Below are 16,689 nucleotides of genomic sequence, written 5' to 3' on the forward strand. Positions count from 1 at the left end.
GAAAAAAAAGGAGAGAAAAAAATCGGATTCACGGGACGCAGCTTTGAGGAGATGGGGAGGGGAAATGAGAGAGAGAGAGCGTGTCAACACAGGCTGCAGTGGGTAGGACTGAATAATAACCCTTTCCTGACTATAGAAAACCGACGCTTCAAATGCCTTTTTTTTTTGCCTTTTCGTTTTTTAAATTATTTTAAAAGCACTGTTAAGTGTATGGTGCGCAACAGCTTCCTTGTCAGCGAGAAGCCCTTATTGCTGTAGACTATGGGAAGCTGCCTGATTATGCCCGGGGTGTTGTGTTAAAATAACCTAAGGTTGTCTTTGAATCAGCCGTTAGGCGGTGTGAACGCCAAATAATGAAGGCGTACAGGCTCAGTAGAACTAGGCCCGTGCATGCAATCGCGTTGCGCAGTCGCCCAGTCAGGGTGAAATGCGCGCTTTTCAGAAAGAGTCATGCTTCGGCCGCACCTTCAGTGTCAACAGGGAGTGTTTGTTGAAGACTTGCCCAGATGCTCGCAAACTCCATTGTTTCAGCCTGCACTAATGGGGACTGAGGCTGAAGATTTTGAAACATTCGAGCTTCATTGTTCATTGTAAATTGACATTCCGAAAAATGAATTTAAATATATTTTTAATGAACGAGTTCAGCAAAATGGCAAATGTGCACGTGCACAACTCCATGCGTAAAGTAACACACGTATGTTACAGACATTTTTTCACTCAGCATAGGCCTATTACGCAATGAGAACACCGTATAGGCCTACTTCTGGGCCTTCACGTTTTGCTGAGACTATGTGGTTGCGAAAGTTGTTGTTGCTGATTACAGAATGTTTTATATGGAGGCTTTACAGTGGCATAGTGTTACTTGTGGCATAATTATACGGCAATAGCAGGTATTCAGACCTGATTTATAAATTAAAAATGAAGAGAGAAGGTGCAGAATATCTGGTCACTAAGAAACAAGGGCAGGGACGGCGAGATACAGACGGAGGGAAGTTTAAAAGTGATAACTTTATTATTACAGTTTTATTCTGGAAGATGATTAAATACAGGATTTGCGGTTTGTTCTGATTAAAACCAGTATTGTGTGATTGGAGACACTTATGTCCCAGATTTAAAAAATACGTCATTACAATAGACAGTGCCATAGAAAGCCAAATCACTGGCGTCTTATTCGCTGAAGCCCCCATGCTTGCTAGCCAATTTGCCAATCAGCTGCCAGAACTCCAGGAATGTGAGCTCGCCGTCGTTGTTTTCGTCCAATGAGCCCATGAGCTGGTCAATTACCCCGGGATCACTGCCGTTCTGCGGATAATCAACGAGTACAGAAAAACCAGAACATTCAGCGTGGCAAAACGGAAAGAATGCTGCGCGCCAGCGACACCTTGTGGTAATAGGTTGTAACGCACATTATTTTTCTTTCCTCAATCTCTCCAGATTAATAGAATCACCCCCTAATCCAATTTTAACATTTACAGATATTCAACAGGATACCTGATATATCGACATTTTTATATTAGTTTTCATAATTTTTATTGGTTTTTACCTGTTTTACACTTCAAGAAAGAAAATGCTTAGCGCGCGGCTAATTCTGGCTCGAGCTAATGCGCGGTTTAGCGTTTCAGACGGAGTCTGTAAGTGGCGGGGTAAAGCAGTCACGCGTGTGTGTGTATGTGTGTGTGTTTAGCGTGTTGCCGTCTGGACCTCTCACGCCGGCCCGCGTTGGTGGTTATGCAAGTGCGCTAAGTGTTGGAAAAAAGCGTCTGGTAAAACGATACGGGGTTGTTTTATTGGTTTTTATAATTTCTTTTAACAATTTAAAAACTATTTTCTTTTTTTAAAACACACTCAATAACACAAAGCAAATCATTTAAACAAACACTTAAACCAAAGGGAGCAAAGACATCAAAATGAATGAAAAACAAATTTTAAGAAAAAGTGATTCAAAAATGGTCACAAAAAACACAGAATATCCAACAAAAATCAATATGTAATTCAAAGAAAACAAAAGTGGATTAAAACACCAAGAAATAGGGAAAAAAGAAAGTCCATTTCGCTCAGGTTTTGCTGTCCTGAGAGGCTTCGGTGTCCCTTGGGGGGGGGGGGGGGGGGGTTATAGAACACAGATTACAGATGGAAAAAGCATCCATTGAACACAATTTTATGCGTAATATCAAAAATTAAAATAAGCAATGCAAAATGCACAAAAGCTTGCGGTACTCCTGTCTGTAAAAGCCACTATGTCAGATAGTGTAAACTTCTCACAAAGCACATTCATTCTCCCGGAAGCACCCATGAACAGCTCCAACAGTTTTAGGAATTCTATACAGCCCAATCTCTCGGAATTCTAAACCGCCCAGTCTTCCGGAATTCTACATAGCCCAATCTTCCAGAATCCTACACCGCCCAATCTTCCAGAATTCTACACAGCCCAAATCTTCCCTTTGGCATTACACTAAGCCTGGCCTCTCTATGCCACCCAATGCAAAAAAACAAAAACAAAACAACTTGCACTGGCAAAAAAAACAAGCAGCAAATGCAAAATGGCGAGACGGATTAATCAAGTTATGCAGTGTAAGGTTATACTGGGGTATGATGATTTGTATATTACGGTATATAGCTGGCACATGTTAACATGGGAGCGGCACGGATGGTGCAGTGGGTAGCACTGCCGCCTCACAGCAAGGAGGTCCTGGGTTCGAATCCCCGTCGGCCGGGGCCTCTCTGTGCGGAGTTTGCATGTTCTCCCCGTGTCTGTGTGGGTTTCCTCCGGGTACTCGGTTTCTCCCACAGTCCAAAGACATGCACGTTAGGCTGATTGGAGAGTCTAAATTGCCCGTAGGTATGAGTGTGTGAGTGAATGGTGTGTGTGCCCTGTGATAGACTGGCGACCTGTCCAGGGTGTAGTCCTGCCTTTCGCCCAATGTATGCTGGGATAGGCTCCAGCCCCCCGCGACCCTGATCAGGATAAGCGGGTTCAGATAATGGATGGATGTTAACATGGTGGAGTGGGGTGTGTGAACGTGGCCTGGCAGGGTAAGGGGTCTACTGGATCTCCTGAGCTGCCGGTGCGCCCCCTGCCGCCTCCTGGTCCTTGACTTTCCCTTCGCTATGCGTGTTCGCCAGGTACCCCACCAGGGTCATGTACTCCGGGAAGCTGAGTTTCCCGTCGTGGTTGGCGTCCAGCCTCCTAAACACGTCCTCGATGCCGCCGGAACTGTCCGTGTCCTGAAAAGCAAAGGGACAGGGCTGATTAGTCCTCGTGCAACACAGCGGCCTGACCGTGTCACCAGCAGCACGCGGACCATCATTACATGACTGAACGGGGCAGCCCGACTTCTGTTACTAGGCAACCTGTGGGCATTCTACAAATAAAAAGAACCAGAACAATGGGGAGGTAAAGTGGAAGTCCTGCTGAATGGCATTTCCGGTGTGCTGATAAATGCTACGCTAGCGCATTTCATCACAGACGGCAGCAGTCTCGCAATAACTCCATATTAAGCGAATTAAGCGTTAAATCATTCTGCAAACACTACAAGGCTCTGTGTCGCCAGCAAACGATCGAAATGCAGCGTTTCATTACTTTTTAAACCCAGGACTGGGTTTCAATGATTTCTCATTGTCAAGGATTTCAATTTCTGCCATAAGGTGGTTACTGTAAGTTTAAGAGAGTTTGACGTTTTGTTCTAACAGCGCGACTACATCCCTTAATATCTCAACCGTGAATTTCCAAGCTGTTATGTACTATAAAAAAGGTTGCTAACACATTGCTAAAGGCCTACTCTAACTTGATAGGTGAGAGGTGGAATGTGACCATTTTGTAGTTTCAATGTAGCAACTTGTTAGCAACTCATTTGTCAAAGCACATAACAGCTTCAAAACACACGGTTAAGTTGGTTACCGGATGTAACTTAGCTTGTAGAGCAGAACGTCAAACTCTATGAAGCGTATGCTAACCTCAAAAATTGGGGCGACAGGTGGTTAGAGCAGTCATCTGGCAGTCAGAGAGTTGCCAGTTCGATCCCACCCTGGTTGTGTCGAAGTGTCCCTGAGCAAGACACCTAACCCCTACATGCTCCTGACGAGCTGACGTGGCAGCCAATTGCTGTTGGTGTGTGAGTGTGTGTGTGAATGGGTGAATGAGAAGTATCGATTGTACAGCGCTTTGGATAAAGGCACTATATAAATGCCAACTGTTTACCATTCAGAAATCAAAATAATTGAATCATTTAAAAAAAGAAAAATGTTTACATATTACTTTGAGCTACATTTTATGTATGAAAGGCGCCATATGAATAAAGCGTATTATTATTATATTCACAGGGAATTACAGTGTAGTTCAGGATATGGATTCCAATGACAGTGAAATAACAGATGGCTGAACGGGACCATCATTAACGTGATGTCACGGTTGGCGATCGCGGTTCTGACCGTCATGATGTTGCCCAGCTGTTCCCTGACCATCCTCTGGAAGGCGTTCAGACTCAGGTTCTCCTTCGTCCCGGCGAACTTCAGGTACACCTCCACCACTGTCTCAATGGCCGACTCCATGAGCCCTGCTGCAGCCACAGTCAAACCAGATTAGAGATGAGTAACGCACATGCACACACACGCAGACACCTACACGCACACACACAACACACACGCACACACACAACTGCAGGCACCCACACAAACACACACATGCGCACATACACACACACGCATACATACATACATACATACATACATACACACACGCACACAGCCTGAACAGAAAAACTTCATTTATTATAAAATATACTAAACAGTAAAGCAGGTTCAGGGGGCAGTCAGGTGGAAGGGTAGGGATGATTTAATGGTGGGACCCTGGAAACGAGATTCACTGAGGAAAAGGAGAACGGAATTCACCTCATTATCAGTTAGGCTATCAGTTGAGTAAGAGGAGCGAATAAATAAAGTCTGAATTCAGAGGCATGCAGAATTCACACACACATATCTGCACACACACACATACAACTACACACACACTCATGTACACACAACTGCATTCACAAACATACAGACACGCACACAGACACAACTACATGCACACACACCTACACACAAATGCACACACATGCACACAGACACACATACATACACACACACAGAAATCAGTGCAAACAGATACTGACACGTTAATGGCATGGCATTAGGGTGTGTACGCTGGAAATAATAGGAAATGAACGGAAAGGTGATGTGAGAACACTTTAAAGGGTGGCAGGGAGTCAGGAGAAGAGACACACAATGGAAGCTCTGATCTTTGATAGGTCACCTGATCTACACAACCACCACAAGGCAGGAGGCTCAGTTTACCTAAGGCAGTACCTGTACCCGCCTGTCTCTGTCCCACTCACACACACACACACACACAACTTCACACACACACACACATACACACAACTATACGCACACACACCTACTCTCATGCACGCACACACACATACACAGACACACACACCAGTACACGCACACACCTGCATGCGCAAACACACACAGACATGCACACACACATACACATATACACATGCATACACACACACCCCTCTCATGACCTCAGGGGAACCTGAAAGGCGATTTCTGCCAGTAATCTGCAGTCTGACACAGACCGCTCCATGCCCCAGCGCACACTCACTCGCTGCGCCCTGAAAGCCCCCCAGCCCGCATTGTGAAACGCTGTCTCAGGCGTCGGGCCAGTTCGGCAACAGAATACCTTCCCATCGTCCATATCGGCCCATTACGAGGCTGCCGCCGCGGCTACCCGTCACGCCTTTAGCTCAGGGGTGTCAAACCGAATTCCCAGGGGGGGCCGCAGTGTCTGCGCATCCCCGTGGTTCCCTTTCGATCATCAGTTAAGACCTTCAAAACAATGCGATTCTTTAGCCGATCAATGACCGGAACGAACCACTGGTGCCGGGAACGCCCCGAAAACCAGCAGACGCTGTGGCCCTCCGGGCATGCACGCCCCAATACTCAACGTATCCCCCTTTACTGCACTAGTCTTGTCCTATCTGCAAGTATGGGTCGGATGTAACGAGTGGAAGAACATCCGCACAGTCTTACTCGTGCTTCCAAAAAAAATCTACCGCCCATTTTCCGCTGTTTGCATTCGTTCTCTCAGAACAGTGCTAGCGGTACCGATTACAAAATGGCAGCAGTAAGCAGGATTCCGTTGGCAAAATGAATGGATGACGTTTCTCAGATGATCAGGCGGGGAGGCCATGTGTAGAGATGGACTCTAGATAACGGGCCACGTCTCTCCACTATGAATGCAGGTCGAAAACGGCCGTTGTAATACTCGCATCTTTCAGCTCCCGATTTGCTCTGACCACAATTTTGAGAAACCGTTTGGGAATTTTCGGAGGGAATACGACCACTGACAGATCACTTTTAACATGGCTTGAGTTTAGCCAGCTCCTGTCTGACTCCACAACCTCAGAAGGTTGTACATTTTTAACTGAACCACTTAGAAAACCACATAATTCCTTCGGCATAGCTTCTCATTGTTTTATTATATGTATTAATAACTTAGCCTATACTGCAGCCCATATCAGTAGCCTAAAATCCTAAAATTTCCCTCGGGATGAATAAAGTATCTATCTATCTATCTATCTATCTATCTAGCCTACATTACAAAGCATTCTAACAAATACAGTACTTACTGTAACTTTAAATATTTCACAGCTTGGCCTTACTGATTCAGATGCCTGAAAGGTTCATTGTTTCATAAGTTTGTGTTGGTATAAATGTGCAACATTTGGTGTATTTAAAAAAAATGTAGAATTTAAAATTAGAAGTGAAGTGGCAGGCAATGATATTTCAAGGTCCGAATTGCTGGCGGAATAAAATGTAGTCTCAGAGGTTCCAAATGATTCAACACAAGACATCTTGTTGCAGCCCTAGTGTAACCAAGTGGCACTGGTGTTCAACAAAGCGTTTATAAAGCCATGCTCAATTTAAAAATTAGCGGCATAGTTCGATGAACAATATTCACACACGTCAACCTAATTGTTTCCAGCCTGTGGTGTGAATCATATCCTTACATCTACCACCGACAGGCAATTTCTCTTCCTAGATTTATCTATGCCAAGGTCACCATTGTCTTGCCATCTCCGTCTTTTCGGCACATTCATTATTAACACCCTTGCTGTAACCCGGCTATCACGGGCGTGTCATTGTTAACAGACGGGCTCATCTCGAGAGGCGGCTGGCCTCGTCCCCCACCCATTTTTGTTGAAGGAAGGGCGACTATATCGGGCCACACACACACCTTCGGACACAAACTAACATAATACCCGTTAGTTACTGCAAGCTCGTCCAAAAATAAATAAATAAATAAATAAATAAAACAAGATTGAAATTAGTTAAATAAATTAACGGTGGGTTTCCGGTTTCCGCCCTATAACGTAAAAGAGATTCAGAGTCGGATTACCAGTTGGGATAATTTGATAGGTGTTCTCCCGGAGTAACGACAATACCACCGCTCGTATGCTATGAAAGATTAATAGAGGAACAAGTTAGGCGGAGGATACTGACTGCGCCAAACTGGCTAATAACTGTAATTTCTTTTTCGACGCAATAAAAATGGGATTTTGAGTCCACATAAAAGACGAACGCATTTCCCAAAAGAACACTTCCGTACTTCCAGTTCACCAAATAAACTTCAGACCATACCCTATAAAGTTTACCTTGAGCTAGGCTACTAGGCTATATAAAGTTCCGTTGGGAGATGAATGTGTGTCTAATATCAGTGCAGAGTAGTCCATGATAACGGCAAGGAAGCCTATGGCAGCCGACTTGCTGTTGAAAAGCAATTGCAGTTGGCCAAATAATAGAAAAATAGACAAATTTGTAACTTTTCTTTTTGTTCTTAACTTAAGATATAGTTAGGCTACACGTTTTAAATAAAACGTAGGCTATAACCCGATAGCCTATTCATCTGGCTATATAATCTTGAGCAGCCTGTATCATTAAGTCAACGATTTCCCCTCGATTTAACAATGATTTACAATCGAGCAGTGAAATGCCTCACATAGCACAGCACACATGACTGCGGATTTGCCATATAGTTTCAATTAGTCTTTAGGCAAAGGAAGTTACTCTCCGTTCGCGCTGCTTCCATTTTCCCCTTTAAACGACAGGCACCTTGATTTAAATTTCAGCGTTCTTCTAGAATGTACACATCCCCTGTATCTGTAACCCTGGTGAACCTCGAAACGTCTCGTTGTCACTCAAGGGTGTAGGCTATCTGAAACGTGGCCATGAGGTTATGATCGTGTCTTGTCCATAAAGTCGCTTTTTAGCATAAGTAGCGGTACAATAGTGAGAACTTACCGTAAATTATTGACCTAAAGAGAATCGACGAAACTGTTTTTCTTAGGCTATTCTCACTTTCCTTCTCTTCAGTCCGTCTCTCTCTCCTTTTTCTCACTCTCTCTGAGCCAGCAAACTTGCTAAACTAGACGTCTGTGGAATATCTTCTGTGCTGTTCTTAAACAAGTTGGTATTTAACCCAGGTCTGCAGCAGAGAGGGGCATCATGGGACATCGGAATGTAGCCACGATAAGATCCGCTGGGCCCTTGACCCTTAACCCTTAACCCCGCCTTGTTCCGGATCTGATTGTGACTACACCGGGGGTCGAACCACCGACCTTGCGGGTCCCATCCATGTACCTTATCCAATACGCTAAAGGCCCTGTGTGATATGTGACTGTTTTTGCGTTTCCCTGTGTAATATGTCCTTACCTTGACGAAGGTGGGCAGCTGGGCAGTGACCAGACTGCAGAACTCCTCCCGGCTGAGGCTGGCACTGGAGCCATCCTTCCCGGCGAAGGCCTTAAAGTGGGACACCAGGGCGCTGATGGCAGACTCCATTCTGTGGTGGGAAGACGGTCTGGGAGAAAAGGAACAGGATGTCTCCAGGGAAACTCAAAGCCCCCCCTAAGACCAGCGACATCCAACCCTGTTCCTGGGGATCTGCCATCCTGTACATTTTCACTCCAATCCTAACAAAGCACACCCCATTGAACAGCTAGAGCAGGGCTGCCCAACCCTGTTCCTGGAGATCTACAGTCCTGTATGGTTTTCACTCCAACCCTAACAAAGCACACCTCATTCAACAGCTAGAGCAGGGCTGCCCAACCCTGTTCCTGGAGATCTACCATCCTGTAGATTTTCACTCCAACCCTAACAAAGCACACCTCATTCAACAGCTAGAGCAGGGCTGCCCAACCCTGTTCCTGGAGATCTTCACTGCAATCCTAACAACGCACACCTCATTCAACAGCTAGAGCAGGGCTGCCCAACCCTGTTCCTGGAGATCTACAGTCCTGTATGGTTTTCACTCCAACCCTAACAAAGCACACCTCATTCAGCAGATAGAGATCACATTGAGCTGCTAATTATAGAACCAGATGTGCCAAATTAGGGTGTAAGTGAAAACCTTCAGGACAGTTGATCTCCAGGAGCAGACTTCGGCAGCCCTGCCCAGGACCGAAAGAGGCGTGTCTGGAGCAGGAGGGTCAAACTCCAGTCCTGGAGGGACACCTGTTGGGCAGCCTGTAGCATAGTGGTTAAGGTACACGACTGGGACCCACAAGGTTGGTGGTTGTAGTCACAACAAAATCCACACAGCCGTTGGGCCCTTGAGCAAGGCCCTTAACCCTGCATTGCTCCAGGGGAGGATTGTCTCCTGCTTAGTCTAATCAACTGTACGTCACTCTGGATAAATGCCAAAAATGTAATGTGTCTGCAGGTATATGTGGTTTCCTTTCAAAGGTGCCAATTATCCTTTCCCATTTCCTTCCCAAGCAAAAAGGAGTGTGGAGTCTTTAGCCAATGAAAGACTTTGATTCATCAAAGTTTGGCACCCCTGGTCTGGAGTATGAACAAGAGATTTGAGTAAACAAGAGGGGAAAGGGAGAAGACAGAATGAAGGAATGAAAAAAGGATTTTACTGTTTATGTTCTGAGGTCAACAGGCTGGTCAGTGGAGGAGGGGTTCCTCCCGAGATTTCACGCAAAGAAAGAGGGAGAGGGGGATGGAGGGAAAGGAAGAATAACCGCAAGACCCAAATACGTCATTGTTTTGGATTCAAGTACTTTTCTGTACTCGAGTGATCTTGCCTGGTGTAGTTGAGCCAACCAAGAGGACCAGAAGGCAAGGTTTGGACTCCAATATGCCAGACAAGCTCAGTAAAGTGTCGAAAAGTATTTGAATCCAAAACAATTAACGTATTTGACCCAGATCTGAGATGGAAAAGTGAAGGGGGGATGGAGGGGGAGCGAGAGAAAGAGAGGAAAAAGGGAAGTGTGACAAAGCGGTAGAGAGGAAAGAGGAGAAGAAAAATGGGTGAGAAAAGGAGGAAGAGAAAGACTGGGAAAGGGAGAGGGGGGTAGAGGAAGAAGAGAGGTGCTGTACTCTTTCACTCACCAGCCGGGCAGTTGGCAGCAGCAGGTTTAAACCGGGTTTCCTTCACTTTTTATTTATACCCTGCCTCTACCCCTGAGACGGGCTGTGTCAGCGGAAAACTCATTCACCCAAATGTCCCCCAGACCTGTCATCTTATCGCAACATCACAGGAATGTCCATGCAGCACACACTCACACTCACACACACACACACACACACACACACACACACTCACACTCACACACACACACACACACACACACACACACACACACACACACTCACACACACACACACACACACACTCACACTCACACTCACACTCACACACATACACACACACATACACACACACACACACACACACTCACACACACACACACACACACACACACACACTCACACTCACACACACACACACACACACACACACACATATCAGACACACACACACACACACACACTCACACTCACACACACACACACACACACACACACATATCAGACACACACACACACACACACACACACACTCACACACACACACACTCACACACACACTCACACTCACACTCACACACACACACACTCACACACACACACACACACACACACACACATATCAGACACACACACACACACACTCACACACACACACACACACTCACACTCACACTCACACTCACACACACACACACACACACACACACACACACATATCAGACACACACACATACACACACACACACACTCACACACGCACATCAGACACACTCACACACACACACACACACAGGCATGCATGGTGTTTTAAGCCACTGCTGAAATCTTATGTTATTGTCTGTACACACACTACTCAAGCTGGGTGGTGGTTCAGTGGGTAGCACTGCTGTCTCACAGTTTGAATCCCGGCCTGGGCCTTTCTCTGTGGAGTTTGCATGTTCTCCCCATGTCTGTGTGGGTTCCGTCTGGGGACTCTGTTTTCCTCCCACAGTCCAAACAATGCATGTTAGGTTAGTTGGTCATGCAGGAGAGTCTAAAATTGCCCCTAGGTGTGAGTGTGTGAGTGAACGTCCTGTCTGCCCTGTGATGGATTGCCAACCTGTCCAGGGTGTATTCCTGCCTCTCGCCCAATGCATGCTGGGATATGCTCCTGCACCCATAACCCTGACCAGAAATAAGAGGGTTAGCTGGATGGATAGATGGACACTACTCTCAGGCCAAAGGTATTTGCAGACACAGTGAAATGCTACCATAATACTGCCTCATGAGTTCACCATCCTGCCCACATTGCCATTTATTCCACGAGATAAAGAACAGGTGAGAGTGGAAAAAAGCCCTGGCCGATACTGATGAGTGGACAGTTACTACGTAACTGTTCCTTTAAACGCGGAGTGTGAGAGTGGAAGGAGACGCGGATCGGGTTATCTCCGCTGATTCAGCATAACCTGTCGTACAGACTCCCGACGCTTGCAGCCGTGCAAGAGAAGACATGAATCGGCGGCTCACAGAACTGAATTAGGGTGGTACGTGAGGACACGGCGGTGCATTCATCAAAAATGCACCGACAGAGCCGCCAGAACAGGTTGTGCTGAAGCCCCGGTCCGGCTGCCCAACCGTTTCACGAGAAAATCCAGTATAATGGACCGGTTCATAGGATGAGGGCTACGAGCATACTTACAACCCTGTTAGTCACAGCCTGGTAAGAAGAACTGTCTGAGGAACAGCTCAACACTGCTTTTCAATTAGCAGTTGCAATTGTGACATCAGCACTGAAACGTTCCAAGCCTGTATTTGCGACCTCACACATTAAAAGGGTTAAGGTGTACAACGAAGGTATCGGCACGAGGGATGGGATCAGTAGCCACTCAATCAGCCAGTGACACAGATTTCAGCTCTTTCAAAGAATGCGTCCGAGTGTGGGCGTGTACGAGATCGCGAGACTGCGCATATTCAATTAAATTCAATTTTATTTGTATAGCGCTTTTTACAAAGGGCCTTTGTCGCAAAGCAGCTTTACAGAATTAGAAACCGGGCCCCAAGAGTACGCCTAGGGCAACAGTGGCAAGGAAAAACTCCCTGGAAACAGGAAGAAACCTTGAGCAGAACCTGACTCAGTAGAGGAACCAATCTGCCGCTGGTTGACACCGGTTTGTAGAAACAATGGTTTTAAACAGAAAACCAGATTAAATTAAAGTACATAAATGTCCAATAACTTGAAGCACAGATGAGGTTTAGGGATGGCAGGAGCACCAATGGGTGGCACTGTCAGGCAAGGGGACAGCCTTGGTGTTACAGCTGAATCAGCAGTGGCAGGAGGGAGTTGTATGGCTGGTCTTGGGCTGGAGCTCCGGGCCAGGAGGGGGTATGCAGGAAAATTGGGTTAGCGCTCTGGGCAGGTGCCCAGAGCAGGGAGAAGAGGAAAGTAACATTGTTAGGGGGTCCAGTTAGTAATTGTTCAATCACAGCAGGAGGGAGAGGTACCTGCGTGCGATAAGGAGAACCCCGGCAGAATAAGGCTATGGCAGCGTAGCTAAGGGAAACAGAGGCAGTGGCCAACACAGCCATGAGGGCAGGCTTGAGACAGTCACCACCAGACCATGACTGGTTATACTTAACACAGCATTACCAACAATGATCAACTGACAGCACCGACCGCCAAGTCCACCAGAGACTCTATAGCTTATGCCAGCCACCCACTCCTGCCCCTCAACTATAGGACAGACGAAAGAGATACGTTTTTAGCCGAGCGGCTATGTTCACGACTGTAGAGGTGCCAACGGAGGCCTTCTGGAAATTTCCGCGGGAACATTCAGTCCACATTTCACCGCATTTCACCGCTTTCACCATGTCTAGAATATTAATTAAGACTGTAATTATATCCAGTGACAACTGTCAGTCTGTTTTTATTTATTTCTGGTGTGTGGGTATTTGATGTTTGGGCACTGTATGCAAACACACTCTATAAGTAAAATGCATGATTATTCTGCTGTTGCAGTCTCTGGGCCTGGGGATGTTGTGCGGGTGTGGATGTTATAGTTGATTAAATGTCACTGTACACATTCAAGAGTGGCCCCATTTTAAAGTATTCTGTTTTGTGCTGATCTGTGACCAGTGACTTCAGGCTCTTTCATTATTCTCCCTACACATTTTTATTATTCGTTTGAAGGACACAATCACGGTTGCAGGACTGTCTCATCGGTGTGATGTCCTACTTTTCTGGGAGCTCAGAGGTGGTTTATAAACATTCAGCAAAAATTTCCCCTCGCATTCACCGTTTAATCACATTTTCCACAAAAACTAATTTCTAATTGCATTGGCTGCTTGTGGCGTATAAATGCATACTGACCGATAAATACCAGTCTCACACAAAATGAGTAGTGGGTTTCTTACTGGATAACTTTGAACATACATCCAGAAACATTACTCATTGCATGTTGTATGCGCCATATTTCTTTTAACCCTTGAAGAGAAGGTTTTCTGGGATGTTAAAAAAAAATCCAAGTCAGTGTTCTAGAACTCCACTGCATTCAATTACCAGTAGTGATTGTTACATCAGCATTAGAATGTTCAGTTCACAACATTCGAATCACATATTTCTGACCTCACACCATAAAGGGTTAAATCCTCCTCATCTGCCTCCCCCTCCCCTTGACTGTAGTCAGTATATTACGGGGGTGGGGGGAGATCTGTTTTTGGCAGTAAACCACAGCGCTGTGTTCCACACCCATTTTAATATAAAAACAGATTCATATTGTCATGTCGAAAGCCTGAAACGCGGAAAAAAGCACTGTAGCAGGCTGCAAAAGGCCCTGAGATGAAGGGGAAGGCCTCCTTAGTAAAAGCCCATTCGAGGGGAGACAAGCTGGATCCAGTCTCGCATTTTCACAGGCTCACAGCCTCAGCCAATCTGGCTCGACTTCATACCAGTCTCTTAACCCTTTGAAGAGCAGGTTTTTCGGAATGTTTTAAAAAGAAAATAAATTCTAAGTCAGTGTTCTAGAATTGGCGATTGTGACATGAGCATTAGAATGTTCAGTTAAAGGCCAACAGGCATCGGTGTTCTCTTCCTGGTTCTAGTATCTAAAACGCCCAGAAAACTTTGGCAAAGAGCAGTGACGTAACATAGGTCCCTAACCCTGCCCTCAGCCCAATTCCCCCTCCCCCACCTGTGGTCAGCTCTGTGTTAACATAACACAAGAACATTCTGATCGCATTTGCGATCTCACACCTCCAGATAAGGACCTGCTGTTCCGGTTCTGAGTGCGGTCCGGTAGTGCTGCAGCAGTCAAGAGCTCAGGTTGCAAATGCCCCGTGAGCAGAGTTAAACCTGAGTATATATATATATATATATATCTATATATAAAACCCATTCTCATCTTATATGATGAAGTACCATCGTGCTTCTCATTTCCTATGGTAATTAGCATCTGCACCCTGCTCTATCTTTAGGTGGGACATTACACGGAGGCCCTGACTCAGCAGCTATGAAAGGTCCCGTGAGACGGAGGGGAAAGAATGGAGGTGCTAATTCCCCAAAAAACGTCCTCTACACCTGCCCACTAACTCTCGCCCTACATCTCCCCTGCTACCCCAATCCCTGACATCACCCTCGATTGTCCAGGTTATGTGGAAGACACGGGGATAACTTTTAAGTAATCATGCATGCTTGTGTCAAACTGTAGATACTGTTGTGCATGAAAGTCCCAGGAGATCAGCACTTTCTGAGATACTCAAACCACCCCGTCTGGCACCAACAATCATTCCACGGTTAAAGTCACCACGATAACATTTCTTCCTAACTCTGACGTTTGATGATTGGCTGATCAGATATTTGGATAAGCGAGCAGGTGTACATGTCTACCTGATAAAGTGATCCATCCATCCATCCATCCATCCATCAAAAACACGAATGATAAAAATAAACGTGTGACACTGGATCTCAGTGGGTTTGAGCCATTTATTATCAGGTTAAACGACTGGCTCCCCCCCCCCCCCCCCGTACACGAGAAATGTGAATTTAAAAACACAAATCTAAACTTTATCCAAAACGTGAAAACACATCAGTAGTAACTGCTGCTATGCATAATTTAACAGACGCACTCGACTTAGATTTATGTCTGGTATATCGGTACGACCGGACACACACGCTAACAATCCTACTTCATCTCAGAACGTTCCAAGGAGAGCGATGTTACTTTTACCGCAGCTACCTCGCTAATTAAATTAAATTAAATTAAATTAAATTAAATACACACTAGCATTGAATGCTACACACAATACAGGAGTCAAGACTCCTCGTGTTACATAACTTCCTTTTTTTGCCCAACAGAACCCTAGTTGGCCTTACACAAGGCTACCTAAAACACTGGGAAACAAAACTAAACAAACTTTGACCACTGCAGCTAAAAAGGACACATTCAGGCCTCGCAGCTCATGGAGGCTCTCAGTCATGTGACTAGGCCTTTCCCGATAGGACGCACAACCTTGGGCACGTGGTTGCGTAAATTCAGTTAGGCTACCATTACGTCCAATTATGTAGTTAAAGGCTTGGACAAAACTGAAACTGAAATCTCTGGCATTGCTGAATCAGGAGAGGCTAGCACCCCGATCTGCGTAACTAAAGCGTACCACGCTTAAAGGTCAGCGAGGGTCAGAAATGTCGATTGCCTGTAGGTGGCGAGTTGCCTGCGTGTTTATCTGAGAATTATGAGGGTTTTCTCAGCTTTCCACAGCCCGTCCTGAAACTGAATGGAGAACTGTGCCCGGAAAAAAGAACCAAAGAAAATCACGTTGGTGGTTGTCAGTAGCTGTCAGCAAGTCAGCCTTACACTTACACAGAAACACAGTGAGAGCGTGTCGATGTGCAGTCTATTTTTGGGGACATGGTGTAAAAATGGAAAAATTGGGACAAATTTGGAAAAATTGTTGTCGAATTTCCTACTTTCTACCCTAATTAGTCCTCCTCTTTTATATAACCCGACATTTTAGCTACAATTGTTGAAAAGTCCATGAATGACAGCTGAAGGCTAAGGTCTGATTGTTTGCATATTTAAGCTAATTAGCTAACCGATCCAAACCAAGCGGAAACTAAACACGCCAGTCCTGTCACGCACCCCTTAGACTTTCGACCAGCAATCTCCGGCTTTCCAGTTAAGATGGAAATCATGCCGGCTCAGGCATCCAAAAAATCTGAAACATCTGAGAACAAAAAGGAAAACGAGGAGAAGGAATTTACTTCAAAAGGCGTCTAGGTGGTGG

The 16,689-nt window shown here is 45.7% G+C and overlaps 2 protein-coding genes across 5 annotated transcripts; both read right to left on the bottom strand.

Annotated features, from left to right (window-relative positions):
- Positions 1-1,167: 1,167 nt before the first annotated feature.
- On the bottom strand, positions 1,168-10,465 carry LOC133137515 (protein S100-A11-like). 2 transcript variants are annotated; one of them, XM_061255836.1, is made up of 3 exons: positions 10,450-10,465; positions 8,764-8,911; positions 1,168-1,302 (listed from the first exon to the last, which is right to left on the bottom strand). In XM_061255836.1, the coding sequence occupies exons 2-3, from the start codon at positions 8,890-8,892 to the stop codon at positions 1,168-1,170; spliced, it is 264 nt and encodes an 87-aa protein (XP_061111820.1). In that variant the 5' UTR covers positions 8,893-8,911; positions 10,450-10,465. The 2 variants fall into 2 exon arrangements, with proteins under 2 accessions (XP_061111820.1, XP_061111819.1); XM_061255835.1 differs by lacking the exon at positions 10,450-10,465 and having other exon boundaries at positions 8,764-9,250.
- Positions 1,765-8,890, bottom strand: LOC133137514 (protein S100-A16-like). 3 transcript variants are annotated; one of them, XM_061255833.1, is made up of 3 exons: positions 8,764-8,890; positions 4,429-4,556; positions 1,765-3,225 (listed from the first exon to the last, which is right to left on the bottom strand). In XM_061255833.1, exons 2-3 carry the CDS (start codon positions 4,546-4,548, stop codon positions 3,043-3,045), a joined length of 303 nt encoding a protein of 100 aa, XP_061111817.1. In that variant the 5' UTR covers positions 4,549-4,556; positions 8,764-8,890; the 3' UTR covers positions 1,765-3,042. The 3 variants fall into 3 exon arrangements, with proteins under 3 accessions (XP_061111817.1, XP_061111818.1, XP_061111816.1); XM_061255834.1 differs by lacking the exon at positions 8,764-8,890 and adding an exon at positions 8,367-8,530; XM_061255832.1 differs by lacking the exon at positions 8,764-8,890 and adding an exon at positions 8,353-8,530.
- Positions 10,466-16,689: the final 6,224 nt, after the last annotated feature.

Source organism: Conger conger, chromosome 9 (genome assembly GCF_963514075.1).
Source record: "Conger conger chromosome 9, fConCon1.1, whole genome shotgun sequence".
NCBI lineage: Eukaryota > Metazoa > Chordata > Actinopteri > Anguilliformes > Congridae > Conger > Conger conger.

What these genes read in the sequence shown, in the direction of transcription:
- LOC133137514 (XM_061255833.1), bottom strand. Translation starts at nt 4,548, where the DNA reads ATGGAGTCGGCCATTGAGACAGTGGTGGAGGTGTACCTGAAGTTCGCC. An exon ending in AGCTGGGCAACATCATGACG is followed by an intron (nt 3,226 to 4,428) that starts GTCAGAACCGCG and finishes TTTGCTTTTCAG; the next exon opens with GACACGGACAGTTCCGGCGG.
- LOC133137515 (XM_061255836.1), bottom strand. Translation starts at nt 8,892, where the DNA reads ATGGAGTCTGCCATCAGCGCCCTGGTGTCCCACTTTAAGGCCTTCGCC. An exon ending in AGCTGCCCACCTTCGTCAAG is followed by an intron (nt 1,303 to 8,763) that starts GTAAGGACATAT and finishes GATTATCCGCAG; the next exon opens with AACGGCAGTGATCCCGGGGT.